This window comes from Heliangelus exortis, chromosome 20, assembly GCF_036169615.1.
Source record: "Heliangelus exortis chromosome 20, bHelExo1.hap1, whole genome shotgun sequence".
Taxonomy (NCBI): Eukaryota; Metazoa; Chordata; class Aves; order Apodiformes; family Trochilidae; genus Heliangelus; species Heliangelus exortis.
The window spans coordinates 5,934,343-5,951,679 of record NC_092441.1 but is presented as its reverse complement, the minus strand read 5'-3'; the positions used below and the strand labels follow the sequence as shown (position 1 = coordinate 5,951,679).

The following is a 17,337-nucleotide window of genomic DNA, read 5'->3' as shown; positions in this document are numbered from 1 at the left end:
TGTGCGGTCCCTGGGGAGCAGGGCCGAGGGGACGGGGGGAGGACGGGCCAACCCGTGATGGCACCGCCCCGGAGGCCTCGGGCCGGTGACGGGGAGCGGTGGCAGCTCCGCCCCGTCCCGTCCAGTCCCGCCCCGCCGCCATGTTCGCGGCGCCGCTGCGCCGGGCCCGCAGGTACCGGGGGGGCCGGGCTGGGCTGGGCTGGGCCGGGCGGGGGGCGGTGGGAAGGGCGGGACCGGCCCGGCCCCCGGGGTGGGCGGCTGCAGGAACCAGCTGCGCTCTTGTAGGGCGGTGGGCAGGGATGGCAGGGGGCTGTGGGACAGGTTAAGTGTCACCGGCACCTTCCGGCACCCCATCAATACGCCCTGTGCCCCCCTCAACCTTCCCTGCAACCCCTAAATGCCGCCTGCACTCCCTAAACCTTCCCCATACCTCTAAATCCCCCCTGCACCTCCCCCCCCGATTCCTTCTTAAATGCTCTGCATCCTTGCGACCCTCCTACGTTCCTTGAAATCCTGTCTGCATCCCTGCACCCTTCCTGCATCCCCTGCAGCCTCCCCGCACCTCCCGCATCCCTCTAAGTTCTCTCTGCGTCATTGCAACGCTCTCTACCCCTTCTGCATCTCCCCTAATTTCCCCCTGTGCCCCACTGAATCCCTCCTAAACTGACTTTGCATACTTCCTGCTTTTCCCTCTTGCACCTCTTGCTGTATCCCTGCACCTCCTCCCCAGCCCTGCATCCAGCATCAGGAGGATCTCTCTGGTCCCCTTCTAGTCCCTTGCTCCCCTCTCCTGCCCACACCCTGACCCCCTGCACCTGCCTGTGTACCCACGGGAGGGGATTTTCAGCTCTGAGGACACACAGATCAAATCCTGTGGGTGCTGCTTCCATAGCCCTGGATGTGGATGACTGTCACCCTTAACTTCTCCAAAATTATATTGGTGGAGGGGAAGGAGCCCCAGGGATGCTGTGCTGGAGGGGAATTGCCACACCTGAGCCTGCAGCACCTGGGGAAGGACTTTGTGGGGTCGTGGAGGGTAAATGGAGGGGGACCCAGTCTGCCTCAGTGGGGTTGCCCTGCTGTAGGGCTGCGGATGATCCCTGGGGAGCAGCACCCTGTCCTGGGGCTGTGCCAGACACCCTAGGGAGGTGGGGTGAGGGTGGTGCTGGTCTGAGGTGTCACAGCTTTCTCCAGGGCTGTGCTTTGCCCAAGGAAATGCTGAACGTGTTTGGTGTTGCAGGTGTGTGTTCCTAACAGGGAGCCTGACCATGGCCTCGGGGGGCACAGCCACCCCCCCCAGTGCCCCTCGTCACACCAACCGCCTGATTAATGAGAAGTCCCCCTACCTCCTGCAGCATGCTCACAACCCTGTGGATTGGTAAGAGTGGCCCAATGCTTTTCTCCTTCTTCCTCTCCTTGTGTCCGTGGGGCTGAGGACTCACTGCTGTGGAGCTGATGGCAAGTGGAACAACTTGGCCTCCTGTCCAGCTCCCCATGGATTTGCCATGCACACTCCTGAGCCAGCCCTGTCCCGGACTGCTCTCCACCAGGCAGCAGCTTCTCTGACAGCTTTAGAGGAACACATAAATCCTTGCAGCAGTGATGCCTGAAGCTCCTGTCTTGTCTTCCCTCTGCAGGTACCCTTGGGGTCAGGAAGCCTTTGATAAAGCAAAACAAGAAAACAAGCTGATATTCCTGTCAGGTAACCAGAAACAAGGCATATTTTGTGTTCCTGTGTGTTGTCCAGTATGTGACCAGATAAGCCAGGCTGTGTCCTGGGCTGCTGGGTGAGCTGCCAGTAAAGATGAACATTGGCCACTTATTCTCTGTCAGCAAGAGAGGTCCACGTGCATTAATAGCACTTGCTGAAGATGGGCTGAATCCGGGAGCCTTCCTGGCTACTAGAGTCCCTGGCCACATCTTAGGAGATGCCCAGTAGGCCCTGCAAACCTCCATGCTTGCAGAAGGCTTTTTCCATCTCCTCCATGGGGACAGCAGCTGTTCCCTATAGCAAAGTTCCCCAGTGCTGAGCCATCCCCCCAAAGCACATTTCCTGCTCCCTGCAGAGGGCCTTTCCTCACTCACCTGAGCCTGTTTTCAGTTGGCTACTCCACCTGCCACTGGTGCCATGTGATGGAGGAGGAGTCTTTCAAGAACAAGGAGATTGGAGAGATTATGAACAAGAACTTTGTGTGCATCAAAGTGGATCGTGAGGAGCGGCCAGATGTGGACAAAGTGTACATGACCTTCGTGCAGGTAAGGGAGGCATGGGCAGAGCTCGGGAGGCTTTGGCTCTCACAAGATGATGTTCATGGTCATCTTCATCAAGCAAGAAGCACCAGTATGTGGAGTGGTCTGAATGGGGCCATGCATGATGATGAGGGTGGAAAGAAGTGTGTGTCTGTGCCCAGGAGAAGCACTTGGATGTGCCAGAGGGATACAGAGCAGAGGGTGCCTCTTGCATGACCTTGGTGCACCCATGGTTTGTCTTTCAGGCGACCAGTGGTGGAGGTGGTTGGCCAATGAGTGTCTGGCTGACTCCAGACCTAAAGCCCTTTGCAGGGGGGACGTACTTCCCTCCAGAAGATGGAGTTCATCGCGTTGGCTTTCGGACTGTCCTGCTCCGAATCGCAGAGCAGGTATGGGGCAGGAATGGCTTTGGTGGCAGCACTCAGCCAAAAGGGCAGCAGTGAAAGTGGTCTGGGCTTGATGATGACTGAGTTAAGAGACAAGAGTCAGGAGAAACAGTAGCCCAGAGAATGTGTCAGAGCTTTGGCTGGGTTAGAGGTGGATTGGAACTGATCTGGGGAGGGGATCTGAGAACTGAAGGTGCAGTTTGGACCAGTGCAATGCATGAAGCAGAAAGAGAGAGAAAAGTTGGCAGAACTGACTTTCCCTCTCCTCATCTTAGTGGAAGGAGAACAAAGATGCCCTGCTGGAAAGCAGCCAGAAGATCCTGGAAGCATTGCTAGTCACTACTAAGATCCGTGTGCGGGGCCAGGAGTCACCCCCACCATCCAAAGAGGTAATGGCCACCTGTTTCCAGCAGCTCTCCAACTCCTATGATGAGGACTATGGAGGCTTTTCTGAATCCCCCAAGTTCCCCACTCCAGGTCAGTCTGTCCTCTGCTGGTCACTCTTGCCATGGGGCAGATGGCACTGGGGGGCAGAGCTCACCCCGCAGACTGCAACTTTCTCCCTGTTTTTCAGTGAATTTGAATTTCCTCTTCACATACTGGGCCTTGCACAAAGCAACTCCAGAAGGTGCCCGGGCACTGCAGATGGCTCTGCATACCCTCAAGATGATGGCCCACGGGGGCATCCATGACCACATTTGTCAGGTAGGAGGAAAGCCTTGGGGTTAAACCCGTGGCATGCCCAGGAAGTGTGTGGTGCAGATTTATCCACTTGGTCTTTGCAGGGGTTTCACCGCTACTCCACTGACCAGCACTGGCACGTCCCTCACTTTGAGAAGATGCTGTATGACCAGGGGCAGCTGGCAGCCACATACATCAGAGCATTTCAGGTATGTCCAGAGCATCTTTCTGTGGAGGGGGGTTCACTTGGCACACCATGTGTGGGCTGGGGACAGCTGGCTTTGTCTGGGGACCAGCTTAGAAATCTGTTCCCCAAGGTGCTGCCCATCCCATGGGCACAGAGCAGTCCCATACTGCCCCTCATCTGCTGGTCTTCATCCAGAAAAGCTACACAAGTCCATGGCAGATTATCCCCAGTGTTTTGAGGATACTGGGGAGGGAGCAGCCTTCTGGCTGGTGTTTGCAAGTCAGCAAACACATGCTGCTGCCTCTGACCTTGGAGTAACTCTCCAAGATTGCTCTCCAGTGCCTGAAGTTGCAGAGGGCTCACCCTCAGTCCATCCTACGTTTAAAATCCCTGATGCTCAGATGTGTTTTCCCTCCTTTGCCAGCTCTTAAAATCTGAATCTCTTATTACATCTTGCTGTGTCTCTTGCCTCCCTGCTGCCCCCTTGCAACATGGACATCTACCCTGTGCCTCCTGCAGATCTCTGGTGACAAATTCTTTGCTGATGTTGCCCAAGACATTTTGCTCTATGTCTCACGGGACCTGAGTGACCAGGTAGGTTGTTCTCTGAGCTGGACCAAAGGGAGCTGCTTACCCTGCCCTGGGATGTGGCTCGGGGCTACTTTTTCCACCTCCCTCCCCATCAGAGCTCAAACTGGGGCTCTGCTGGGGCTTGCTGGCTGGACTGCCAGCCCATCAGTGATGGGGATCTGGCTGAAGGTGCTGTCCCAGTAGCTGGAGGGTGTCTCTGTTGCTCATTTCTCAGTCAGGAGGTTTCTACAGCGCAGAAGATGCTGACTCCTACCCAACCCCTGAATCTGGACAGAAACGGGAAGGAGCTTTCTGTGTGTGGACAGCTGAGGAAATCCGGGCTCTCCTTCCTGACCCTATCGAGGGGGCAACAGAGGGGACAACCCTGGCAGATGTCTTCATGCACCACTACGGAGTGAAGGAGGGTGGCAATGTCAACCCCATGAAGGTAAGGGAGAGCAAAGACCTGCCCAGTACTGGGAGCACTGGTGTGGAATCCCTTTCCTTGTGTGTGGGAGGATGGCAGAGCATCCCCAAAGCACTCAGCCTGCCGGTGGCTGTAGAACAGGACTCTCTTTTCAGGACCCCCATCAGGAGCTGAAAGGCAAAAACGTCCTTATTGCCCGGTGCTCCCCGGAGCTGACAGCAACCCGGTTCGGGCTGGAGCCGGGCTGTCTCGGTGCCGTGCTGCGGGAGGGTCGGCTCAGGCTGGCTGCAGCCCGGGCACAGCGGCCACGGCCACACTTGGACACCAAGATGCTGGCAGCATGGAATGGTGAGAGGCTGCTCGGTCCCGGGGGGTGGGTGCCTTGGAAGGACCCCTCTGTGGGCAAGCAAGTTTTTTTGGGGCTTGTAGCAATGACTCCTGCTGGGACTGGCTGGACCCCCAGGGAGGTGCGGTGGGGTCTGGGGTTGTACCTGGAAGCCGTGGGGCTGCTGAGGGTGGGGATAGCGCTCTGGGTTTATTTTCCTCCCCTGTTGCCAGCAGAGAGCAGCAAAACTCTTCCCCTGGTTCAGGCCGGCTCCCAGCCCGGGCTGTGGGGCTGCGGAACCGGGCCGGGGGCAGAGCCCATTTTCAGCGCCGTGTTACAGGGAGGGGGCCACAGCTCTGCATCCGTCTGTCTGGGTGTCCTGAAATACCTCGGGCACTGGTCCTGATAGTAAAGCCTGGGTAGCTGGGTCTGGAGGTGCTGGGGTTACATCAAGTCTACAAACAGGTGGACTCTGAAACCCCGTTTGTTTCTGCCCACAAGCAGAGGCTTGGCTCTTGCTGGTCTTGGGGTTCTCTGCCCTTCTCTTTGGTGACAACAAGTGACTTTATTAGTGGTTTGAACCAGAAGAGCTGAGGCCCAAGCTCTGACCCGCCTTGAACGTCAGGGAGGATGAGCCTCATGCTGAGCATCCTTGAAAGGACAGACAATGACACTCCTCTGGTCCCTGTGTCCCCTGACTCTTCTCATGTCTGTGCCTTTGCAGGGCTGATGATCTCAGGCTTTGCCCAGGCTGGGGCAGCCCTGGCTGAGCAGCAGTACGTGAGCAGGGCAGGGCAGGCAGCTGCCTTCCTCCAGAGACACCTTTATGACCCCACCAGTGGGAGACTGCTGAGGAGCTGCTACCAGGGCAAGGATGGCACGGTGGAGCAGAGGTGAGCAGGGGTGCAGAGGGTGTCTCTGGACCTACTGGCCAGACTGTGGGAGCTGCCCAGACCCAGGTGGTCCATGTCCTGTCCTCTAGGCAGGACTGGACTCGGAGGGAGGGAGGCTGTTGGCCTTGGGTTTGGGATGGATTAGTGCTCCCCAGCCAGTGAGGAGAAATGAAGGTCGTATCCTTTTCTATTCCTGATCTTTGGAGCTGGCAGAAGACTTCTCCTGCTCTCTCCTGCCACCGCTTGACTGTACAGAAACTTGGGGCTGAGCTGTGTGATGACATGGCACAGCCTCTCCTGGGGCTGAGCTCTGAGGTGGCATCTCCCCAGGTAGCAGGAACCAGTGGGTAGGAGAACATTTCCCACCTGGCCAGTGTAGAGACCCTGATGGTTCTTTCCCCTCTGTGGCTGCAGTGCTGTGCCCATTCAGGGCTTCCTGGAGGATTATGTCTTCGTCATCCAGGCTCTCTTTGACCTGTATGAAGCCTCGCTGGAGCAGAGCTGGCTGGAGTGGGCCCTGCAGCTCCAGCACATGCAAGACAAGCTCTTCTGGGACCCCAAAGGCTTTGCTTATTTCTCCAGTGAGGCTGGTGACTCCTCTCTGCTCCTACGCCTGAAGGATGGTGAGCTGGGGGACCTGGCCATGCTCTGCATGGGTTCTGGAGTGGGGCCAGCTGGAGGGCCAGCCCCTGGTGTGGTGAGGTGTCAGGCTGATGGAGGGATTGTTGTCCTCCACAGACCAAGATGGAGCAGAGCCCACGGCCAACTCTGTCACTGTCACAAACCTGCTCCGAGCAGCTTGTTACTCTGGCCACAAGGAGTGGGTGGAAAAAGCAGGACAGATCCTGGCTGCCTTTGCAGAGAGGCTGCAGAAGATCCCAATAGCTCTGCCAGAGATGGCTCGGGCCACTGCTGTCTTCCATCACACCCTCAAACAGGTATGGGCTGGGGCTGATGTGTCCCCTGTGGGACCTGCTGGGGTGCTGTGGGTGCACTCACAACTCTCTGCTTTCTCCCTCCTGCCACCCACGTTCTCCCTGGACAGGTTGTTATCTGTGGGGACCCCCAAGGAGAAGACACAAAAGAGATGCTGCGCTGCGTCCACTCCGTCTTCAGCCCAAACAAGGTAGAGGTGCCAGTCCTGCCAGCCATGCCTGTCCTTCCCTGGCCCCTGGGGGAGTTCCCTGCTCACTGCTGGCACACCCCAAGGCACCAAAGGATTGTGCCTTCATCCTTTCTTCCAGTGTGGCTGTAGCATCCATCCATCCATCCATCCATCCATCCATCCATCCATCCATCCATCCATCCTCCTCCTCTCTCCTGCCTCCCTTCTGGGGAGCATCCTCCTGTCCTGTTCTCATCCCAGAGGGACTGGTGCCTTCAGCTAGAGCCAGTGGGAGCTGGCACTGGTGCCCAAGCACCAGTTTCCTTTTGTAAGCTGGGCTGGGGTGTGCTGTAGGGGCTGAGCCAGCAGCACAGATTCCCTGCTTTGTCTTCACATTAGGTGCAGCCCGTGGAGGTTTTTGTCCCCAAGCCTCTGCCCCCTGCCCAGCAGTGTTTAATGCTAGTGCTGGAGAATAGTGATAATCTCTGCCCAGGAGTGTGGGTAGGGGACACAGCTCCTGGTTCCTCCTCCACCATCTCCTGTCCAGCAGTGTCTTTGGCTGTGCCAGTCCTTGTCCTGCTGTGAGGCCTCTGCTCCTGTGCTCTCCCTCTCCCTTTGAAGCATTACAGGGAGTGACCCAGTTTGCAGGGACAGGAGGTGTGGTGGTGGCAGCGAGGAGCTCAGCACCACTGCTAATAACCTGCTCCCACTCCTGCTGCAGCTGCTCCAGCCCTTGGTCCCCTGAGCCCACTCAGGGCTTCGGGGTCTTGAGCAGCAAAAATAGAGCAGCCATTCCCTCCCCTTCCCTCCTGTGCAGCTCAGTTCCCTCCTGCTAAGAAGAGCAGCTGGTGGGGATGCTTGCTTCCCAGGGACAGGGCTTTCTCTCCCAGGCTGTTGCCTTCCTTGGAGCACAGAGGAAGAGTTGGATGCTCTGGATAGTTATTTCCATGTGGGAGATAAGCCATGGGGTGCTCTAATGGAGCTGTCTGATGCAGGAAGGTGTGTGTGGAGGGTGCACAGGGGACAGGGTAGAGGGCTGGTCCCTGCTTGCCCCTTGCCAGCTCTTAATTGTTCCCCATGTTGCAACAGTGAGATGGATCAATAGCCTGGGTTCATTTTCTGGAGGAGAGAAGGTGGCAGGAGGAGATCTGTCGGGAGGGCTCTCTCCCCAGAGGAGCAGAGCCCCAAGGGCTGTGCCTGCTTCTTTGAGTGTGGGTCGACCTCCTGACAGCCACCCATCTGTCTGTGCTACATTGCATGGAGATGGAGGTGCCCCTTTTCTCACGGCCCCTCCAGCTGCTTCCCAACTATCTTTACCCAGTCCCAAGAAGCTGCCCGAGGCAGAACAGCCCTCAACTCACCCACTCGGGGGATGTGGCAGCTTTGGGAATCGGTTTTGCTAAGGAGTTGGGCAAACGTCACCGCTGTGTCCCCTGCCACCCCCCTCCCGTGGTGCCCACGGGGCACTGGGGGCTAGGCTCATCTGCAGGAACACAATTAATTAGGTCGTTCCAGTAATTAATTCCTTACAAATCTCACACTGAAATGCTTGCTCTAACGAGATGCTGATGATAAAATGGCATTGAGGTCGCAGATTTAAATGGTCCCTGTGCCTGGAGGAGCCCTTTGGTGTGAGTGCTCTGAGAGTGATGCCAGGCTGCTGCTCCCTGGGAGCAGAGAGGGTTGGATCCCTGCTCCAGGGCTGGATCCTGGCTCCTGGTATAGATCCCTGCCCTGTTAATGGTCTTTAGGGTAATTATGAAGGATCCCATTATCTCCTCAGTTGCTGAGCGCTAGCCTGCCGCTCGCCTTCATCCTGGCCCTGCAAGAGGACCTTAGGGAGCTTGTGAGAAAAATGAATAATGAATTTCAGATTGGACATGAATTGGTAATTAATCACTCCTGGAATTAATTCCAAAGGCGTGGAGGGAGGGGGGAGCAGGAGGCAGGGAGACAGGCTGAGCTGGGTCAGGGTAGAGGCTGAGCAGGAGGTGTGGGGGGACAGGATGGGACTGCAGCCACTGTTACCTGTGCCAAGGGCTTGGGGACACGGTGACCTGCTAGGGACATAGGGTGAGGGAGCCCCTGCCAGGCATGGGAAGGCTGCAGGGGTGTCCCTTCTGGGTCTTGGGGCTGGGTTCTCTCCTGTCCCCGGGGCTGGTGGCAGGGATGCCACACGCTGGGGTGTTCAGGTGTCACTGCCTGGCAGCTGGAAGGGCTGGTGGGCACTGGGATGGCAACGTTTGGTGTTGGCATCCTTGGTGGCAGTGGCATGAGCAAGGCAGACATGTGGTGAGGATGTCAGCGCTCAGCAGAGCACGCATGGGGCTGTGGCCAGGTGTGGGACAGCGTGTGCTCCGGCAGCGGGGTGCTGCTGCCCTGCTGTGGACCTGGGGACAGCCTGGGCTTTGCTCACCCTGTGTGGGCACCAGGCTCCCGGCCAGCTCCTGGCTTCTCCCGTGATTAGCCCGCGAGCCCTGAGGCTTTGACAAACATTTTCCCTTTCAGAAAAGCTAATTATCACGGCAGCCCTGGCTGGTGCTGCCGAATCAACCCGGGGAGCCTCTGACCCGCTGCTTGTTGGTGTCTCGAGTTTTTTGGGAAGCATTTGGAGGGCAGGATCTGGGCTGCAGGGTGGGACCGGCTACTGCTGCCGCTGGTTCCGGGCTGGGGCTGTCCCCGAGCTGGGTGGGTGTCCCCAGGGCTCTGCCTGGCTCCAGCAGCCCCCTCCGGGCTGGCGTGTGCCGGTCCCTGTTGGTGGGGGAAGAAGGGAGGTGAAGCTGTGGGGATGGTGCGGACCCTGAGCTCCCACAGGCACACAGGGGACGTGGCCACTGCGGGAGCCCAGCAGAGGGCTGGCACGGGTCCCCGGGGCTCCCTGTTTTTGGCTGGGTGCGTGGGGAGACGCTGCCAGGGCTTGGCACGTCCGCGGGTGGGGAAGGAGCAGCTGGGTGGTGGCGGCTGCGCTCTCACAGCTCCTTCTGGGGCAGGTGCTGATGCTGGCAGATGGAGACAGCGCCGGGTTCCTCCAGCGCCAGTTGCCTTTCCTCGCGTCTCTGGAGAGGAAGGACGGGAAAGCCACCGCCTATCTCTGCAGCAACTTCTCCTGCTCCCTGCCCGTCACCTCGCCCCAGGAGCTGCGTGGGATGCTCTGCCCGTGAGCCTCTGGGTCCCGCTGCATGCAGAAAGGCGAGGGGGTGACACGCTGTCACGCCAGCCTGGGGACACGGGGGAGAGACACGCAATAAAGCCACCCTGGGCATCCACTGCGTCCCGGGTGGTTCCTGGTAGCAGCAGGTCGGGCCGTGGCGGTGCTGTGGCTCTAGCAGCACCTCGGCAGAACCGGCTCTGGTCCCCGGTGCTGGTTCTGGCACGGCCAGGAGAAAGCCACCGAGCTGCCTCTCCTCCCCCTGCAAGCGCGCTCGCTCCTTTCCTCTTCTCACGGAGGAAAAGGAAAACAAATTAAATATAAATTCAGTGTTAATGGAGAAGTCAGATGGGAAAACCATTAGAGTTCCTATAGCAACCCGGGGTAACACTGTCAAAAACACCTGGATGACTTGGGAGGCAAGTGCTTGTGAAACTGTTACTGCCTGTGACAGTCGCTGTATTTTTCCATTACAGGGGAGATTGTAGCATACATTAAGTTAATATATAGTGCATGCAGAAAACTGCCGATTGCCACAACTGATGAAGACGTGCCACAAGACCCAGCCTAAGCACTTCCAAACAGCTCAGTCCCATCCTGGCCTTGCCAAATGGTGCAAAGACCTGGTGCAGCTTGAGAAAGGACATTTCAAAGTAAAAAGGATGGGCTGGCAGTGCCTGCATCTGGGCTGGGATGGGGCTTTTGGGTCTGTACTGTCCCCCCCTGCACCTGCAGTGGGATGAGGAGCTTGCCCAGGGCTGAGGCTGCTGGAGGGGGCAGGTGTGGGGCAGGATGCATGGGGACCCCCATGGCTGCAGGGGAGGGTGGCGGGGTGGTATGGATGGGTGGTGAGGGGGGGGTTGCCTGCAATCTGGTTTTGGGTGGGTGCTCAAGGCTGCAGCTGCCCTAGCCTGGCCCCTGCCTTTGCTCACAATTTCAATAACAGCACAAGAAATAACCCCTAAAAGCACCTTTTGGCCAGTGTTTGATGGGGTGGAGGATGTTTGCTCTGAACTACCTCAGTAAAGCCCAGGCTGGACTGACGATCTTACCCATCCTCACTGGGGGCTCAGCCTCATCCTGCTGATGCCAGCCCTGGGGGCAGTGCTGGCAGGGCTTGGCATCTCTGCACACCAAGCAGAGGGAGATCATCCACTCCAGCAGAAGCAAAATGTAATCACCGACCACACAAGCTCCCTTTGCCACAGCAGAAATTTTATTCTCCCTTTCTTCCCCCCATCCCTCCTCCTCCTCCCTGCTTCCAAACAGGCAAGTACCATGTTTTCAGCATCCCTCTGATGCTGATCCCTGAGGCCCCCCAGCACAGCACCCCACACCCCAGCCAGCAGGATGCTGTCATCTGGCAGCAAAGCAGTGCTGAGCCCTGCTGCCCGCTGGCTTTCCAGGGGGATGTGCCAGGATTCAGGGGTAACCAGCCAGGGGAAAAGCTTTTGAAGTCAAAGAGGAATTTTGCACCTCATCTCATGGATGCTTTCTATGCTTGTGGAAAAGGAGGGGTTTTTATTTTCTCCCTTAATTTTAAAAGCTGAAGTTTTTCTGGAAACCCAACTGAAAATTGCTGGTTTGGCAGATGGCTGGCTGCATTCCTCTGTTTTTGAGGCTTTGTTTTTTGTCAATTTTTTTTGGGTTTTTTTTCCTCTTGTTTTTCTCACTTGGCATCTCAGCTGCAGGGACTGATTTGACATCCATCCTCGTGAGTGCTGGGAGTGCCTTGGTGTTGTCTTGGTGCCAGCAGAGCATCCTCAGAGAGCGGGTCTGATGCTGAGCACCCTGTGGGGAAGCCCAGACATCTTAGGCCCCATGGTGGGCCAGGTCCATGTGTGGCAGCCATCCCTGAGGTGGCACACAGCTGGGGCTGATGTGCTAACCCTGTTTTGGTACCCACCAGCCCCCCATGCCTTTCTCCCTCACTGTCTTGTTTGTCAGCACGTCTCTGTAAGCAGCCTCCGGGCACAAATGTGCTGTGAAGCTCTGTCAGGATGAATTGGGCTCACCTCTTTGGGGAAAAAAAACAAAACAGAAGAGGAAGAAAAGTTCTCTGTAATTCATAACTGCTGTTGTGGCACCTCCATTCTCCTGGAGCCTCCACCTTGCCTGGCCCATCCTGTGCAGCCCCGTGGGTCACACTCCCTGTCCTGTCACCCGGCTGATCCAGTCCTTCAGCTTTATCACCTCAGCAAAGGCCTTTTTTGCATGAGTTCTGTTGCAGGACCCCCCTTGTTGGTGCACTTGCTGTCCCCTGGCTGGACAGTGTGACAGGTCACCCCCCCGTGGGTGCTGCAGTCATGGATGGGGAGAAGGTTTTTCCTTTTTTTTTTAATACCTATAAAAATAAAACACCCTTTCAACATTTTAATTTTCACCTCTTATATTGGGGTGACTGCAGTGCACCCCACCAAGGCAGCTGCTGCTTGACACCCATCGTGCCCCTTCGGGGGGTCCAGAGAACACAGGCTGGGGGGGGGGGAGGGAGGAAGTGCTAGTGGCCACCCTTGCTGCTCTAATGAGGCTTTCCTTCTAATTAATATTCCCCAGCAAAGCCGGCGCTGGTTCTGGATCTCTCAGCTTTCATCTCAGCTGGCATTGATGTGACATCAATAGGAGAGGGGGCTTTGAGAGCTCTTTGTTGTTGGCGACGTTACAGCTGCGGGAGAGGGAAGATGGAGAGGGGCGTCCCCAAACCCGGGTCCAGCTCTGCTCTGGTGTCTGCATCCCTTCCCGAGACACACGTGGGGGTGTAATTCAGGCATTCCCATTTCCAGACCCTCCCAGAAGGAATGCTGGGCAAAATGATGAGGATTCTGCACCCAGCTGCTTCTCACGTGGGTGCCCAATTCACAACCCAGCACTCAACTATTTCATGTGTGAGCACCCAGTTAGATCACCCCTAAGCACCCATTGTGCCCTGCTTGGGTGGCCAATTAACCCACACCTGAGCACCTATATCTGCTTGGGCAATTAGCTCCTACCTGAGGGTTATTTTGGGGATAAATGGGGAGGTTTTGGGGGACTGTGTTACTGCAGATGAGGGAGGAGGCTGGGAAGGATTGGGAGGTGGTCGGGGCTGCTCTGAAATGGGTGGAAAAGCCCCGTTGTGCCTCAGAATTTGGGTGAGGCCATGGCACCCTAGTGTGAGCAGGTCTAGGGGTGGGCAGGAGATGTGAGGCTGGAGGGGTGAGGGGTCCCTCTGTGTCCCTGCACCCCAGAGCCACTTGCTCTGGTGTTTATCCAGACGGGACCTGCAGCTGGTGAGGTGGTGTGGTGAGTCCTCTGGGTCACAGCCTCCCTCTCCCAGGGTGTTTTGGGGAGCTCACTGAGGTGCCCCTGAACTGGGAGGCAGGTGGGGGGCACATTTTGGGTCCTGGCTATCCTCACAGGGGTTGGCTGCATCTACCAGAGCATCCACAAGCAGCCAGCTCTGCTCCCCCCTCCCTGCCTGCTTTGCACAGATGTTCAGCCACCCAGCTCCAGTCATTCCAATGTTCCTGACAAGTGAATTTGCAGCTGAAGCTGGACAACATTTGTTTAAATTAGGCTTTTTTCTTCTTCTTTTTCTTTTTAAACCGACTTTCCATGCAGATTTTTGCCACAGTCTGGGGGAACAGCACCAGACCATGGTGCAGGGGCTCTGTCACTGCTTGGCTCAGTCACTGCCTCAGTTTCCCCTTCCATGGACGTGTGTTCTGGCCATTCCTATCCAAACTGTCCACTGCCCCTGAGTGGCCCTGGAACAAGTGCCCTGCTTGGCCTCTCCGGATCACTGCCTGCTCTGGCTCTGCTTTTGCCAGGATAAACTGGGCATCCTGAACTCTGTGTTTCAGGGCAGTGACCTCCAGCTAATTAGGCAAACTAATGGCTCTGCCCTCATGAGTGGGATGGTATTGGGAGTACTGCTGGGTGCAGTGAGCAGTTGGTGATGGGGAAGGTGGGATGCTGCCAGCCTCCCCTCCCACTCTCCAGAGGAGGAAACACAAGCAGGATGCAGCTGAGCTGTTTATCACCGTGGGGTTTGTTTTTTTTTTTTTCTTTTTTTTTTTTTTTTTTTTTTTTTTTTTTTTTTTTTTGCTAGGCAGAGAGGGGCAGCCACACTCCAGGAGCCATGCAGGGGAATTCACAGCTGTCCCCAAGTTGGCTTCCATGGCCACCAGCACGTGCTGGGCCGTTTTGGGGCTCATTATCCCCATGTGATGCTCCGCAGCTGAATCTGCTGGCCCGGGCTTTTGCTCAGTTCTAGTGCTTGGAGATCTTCCCCCCGCCCCGCCCCTCCTCCAGCCTGGAAGAGCAGCATCCATCTCATCCCTTCCTCATGGGACTGTCCCCCTGGGAAAGCGCTGGGAAGGATGGGAAGGGGTGGCTGGGGGCCCTGGGGCACGGCAGGAGGCCATCAGCACTTATTAAGGGTTATGCAAGAGGCACTAGGCTATTACACGGCTATTAATCCTCCTTTAATATGGTTTTGGTATTTACTGACCGCGGTTAACTATTGCATTAAATCGAAATTAAATGTGTATTTTGGAGGCTTTACAGAAGGGTGGAAGAGGGTGGCTGGGGAAGAGGGTGCAGGCTTGCAGGTGGGAGGGAAGGTTTTGGGGTGCAGAGGGGAACTGGGGACTTCAGTGGGTCCCAAACAGCCTCGTCACTAGCATGCGGATGTCCCCAGGGTGCTGTGCCAGGCTGTCAGTCCAGGTGAGGTGCTGATGGTATCTCCGGTGCCTTGGGCGATTTGTGAGCTGCTAAATTAGAGGAGAGAGAGAGAGATGCTGCGGGCTCCCGGGAAGCCTCGGTTTCTAATCAAAGGCGAACCAGCTCTGCTTTTCACCTGGGGTTTTACACACAGCTCCAGCCAGGGATGAGGCTGCTCCTCTCCCCGGGGCCGGGTGGATTTGGGGTTAACCCGTGGTGTGCTGGAGCCTGGCAGCAGCTCGTAGCCGTGCTGCATGGCATCAGCAAAGGCTGGAACCCACAGCAGGGACCCTGGGGTTTGGGGAAGGCAGGAGCAGGGTGGTGATGCCTGAGATTTAGGACCAATTCTCTGGCTGGAATGGCAGGATGGGGCCTCTAAAATGGGAACTGGGTTTGTGACCATCTTGCAACCAGTTCCCCAGTGCCCCGGGGCTGCTGTCCCCTGGGCTTTTTTGGGGCTTTACCCACAGAGGAAGGACCTGAATGTTCCTGTTCAACCCAACACTTTCCTCCCCATCCCCGACACGATGAATCTGGGACAGTCAGAGCTGAGCTCACAGCAATTATCCATGGATTAAAGGCAGCTAATTTAGTTTGCATTACGGAGGCTGGATTGGATCGATACGTCGGGGTGAAGCACACAGAAAAGGAATCAATAGGTGTTCTGAGACACAGCTGATGAGTTGGATGGCTCGATGGGGTGATGCTTTAGGGGTGGTGGCAATGCCCAGGTGGTTTGGAGCCAGGAGGAAGATGTGGAGCCAGTGGGGAGTGACCCCTGGGGTGATCCACACCAGCAAAACAGAACTTTGACTCAGCACAAGGCTTTCACTGGGGTTTTGCAGCTCAGCAAACTGGAGGCTGCTGGGAGAGGTGTGAGCTTTGGCTCTGCAGGATTTGAAGCTGGGGTTGGTCAGCCAGCCCCTCCTGTGCTTGCCCCCATGCTCACTGGGGATCTGATGTCGTGGTTTGATGTTCAACCAGAATTTGGGCAGAAGCTGACTTGGACTGCCTGCAAGGTGTGCACCCACAAGGGGACATTCAGTGGTATAAACTGGGGATGTCCCAGTGGCTCCCAAGGTTTCTGAGCCCCTGGGACCACCAGGAAGGACTTGGTACCTCTCCCTTATGATGCCTCCTGGCCAGGCAGCACGGCAGGAGGCAGGGTCCTTTTTCATAGCTGACAGCTCATGAATATTTATAGCAGCATATTAAAAATGTCCACCGCATCCCAAATTAGTCATTGGGCCCTGGATCAGTGGCATTGATGTCAGGCCTGGCTCTGTGGCCCAGTGATGGGTGTGTGGTCCTGCAGCCAGGGGGTGATGGAGCAGGGGGTCCCCATCCCTCCAGGGCTGTGTGAGCAGCTCTCAGGTCCTGTCTTTGGACAGGACCTTGCTTCCACATGAAACCCCCTTGTCTTTCCAGGACATCTGCTCTGGTTGTTGGCAGTACCAGGCTTTCTACCCCTCTCTGCACCTCTTCCTCACCACCTCATTGTTTAAAACAGGTTTCTGTGGCTGTCTCCAAGGTCTCCATCAGAAGATGAGGGGTGTGGGAGCTGCTTCTCCTGCCATGTGCCAGGGATGGTGGCTGCCTCTGGGATGGGAAAAGCGTGGCCAGCACAGGTGTGTTCAGCTCCTAGAAAAGCAGGTGAGAAAGAATCAGTGTTTGGGCTATTGACTGGAAATTACAGGGAGAAAAGAAAGGGACAAAGCTATTTTCTAGCTCCAGAGGGCTTGGCAGGGCTAACAGAGAAAAAGAGTGAAAGTTAATACAGAAAGAGTATATGAAGACAAAATTATTAGGGGGGGCTGTGGGGAGAGGGGTGTCCTTGTTGTAGTGTGGAGACTCTCTTGATGGAGATTCCTGCTGCACCCCACAGGGGATGGATGTGTCCCAGCAGCTTGTCCTGATGTGGGGACAAGAGCAGCTCTCCCCATGGGTTTTGGGGACCCTTCAGCCTGTAGGGAGGCTGGGCCAGAGCCTAAGTCCTTTGAAGCTTGCAAAGCTGAAGAGCACAGGCAAAAACCCCTCTGGGAAGCTGCTCTTCTCCACACCACCTTCTATCTGTCATTTTGCTCTGGTCTCCCTCATCATGCACCAATGACAGTCCTGGTTAGTGCCACTAATGAAGGGCCTTGGCTTTGGTCACCTGCAGTTGTCTCTGGCTTTCCTTGTGGTATTAATGAAGCCCTGAAACCACTTTTGCCTCCAGGGACAGCCAAGGGGAAGGGCTGCCCTGGGGTGGGGGTCCCAGAGGGGTAGCAGCACCTGGGCTGCTCCTCTGCCAAATCACCATGGCAACGCTGAGGGATGCTCTTGCAAAGCCACAAAAGGGAATCCCAGCAGCCTGGGGGGCTTCAGGATTGTGCAGAGAAATGGGAAAATAATGCCTGTCTGGGCTGTCTGTGTCTGTCTGCCCACAGCAATATCTCTGCAGCTACTGCACAGTGGTGTTGCTTGATCTTGATTCCACCAGCAGCCACTGAAACCCCAGGTCTGCACAGCCTCCCCCCCACCTTCCTGTGATGCTGAACATCTCCCAGAGCAAATAACCACATAATTAACCCCAGAATCCTTTCCATCCCTGACCATGTCCTTGGCTTGGCTTCAGCGAGCCAGTGGATAGAAATCTCCAGACGTTTCTGCAGCAGGGCA

General features: G+C 56.5%; 1 protein-coding gene across 2 annotated transcripts; it reads left to right on the top strand.

Moving 5' to 3' along the window:
* Positions 1-18: 18 nt before the first annotated feature.
* On the top strand, positions 19-10,090 carry SPATA20 (spermatogenesis associated 20). Of its 2 annotated transcripts, XM_071764234.1 has the most exons (17): positions 19-172; positions 1,241-1,378; positions 1,638-1,702; positions 2,102-2,256; positions 2,496-2,639; positions 2,912-3,113; positions 3,211-3,341; positions 3,422-3,526; positions 4,024-4,098; positions 4,310-4,522; positions 4,657-4,849; positions 5,551-5,719; positions 6,134-6,342; positions 6,458-6,657; positions 6,765-6,845; positions 8,608-8,712; positions 9,815-10,090. In XM_071764234.1, the coding sequence occupies exons 1-17, from the start codon at positions 141-143 to the stop codon at positions 9,983-9,985; spliced, it is 2,388 nt and encodes a 795-aa protein (XP_071620335.1). In that variant the 5' UTR covers positions 19-140; the 3' UTR covers positions 9,986-10,090. The 2 variants fall into 2 exon arrangements, with proteins under 2 accessions (XP_071620335.1, XP_071620336.1); XM_071764235.1 differs by lacking the exon at positions 8,608-8,712.
* Positions 10,091-17,337: the final 7,247 nt, after the last annotated feature.

Coding starts and splice junctions, on each gene's coding strand:
- SPATA20 (XM_071764234.1), top strand. CDS start 141: ATGTTCGCGGCGCCGCTGCGCCGGGCCCGCAG. Junction 1,379..1,637: donor GCTCACAACCCTGTGGATTG/GTAAGAGTGGCC, acceptor TTCCCTCTGCAG/GTACCCTTGGGGTCAGGAAG. Junction 6,658..6,764: donor TCCATCACACCCTCAAACAG/GTATGGGCTGGG, acceptor CTCCCTGGACAG/GTTGTTATCTGTGGGGACCC.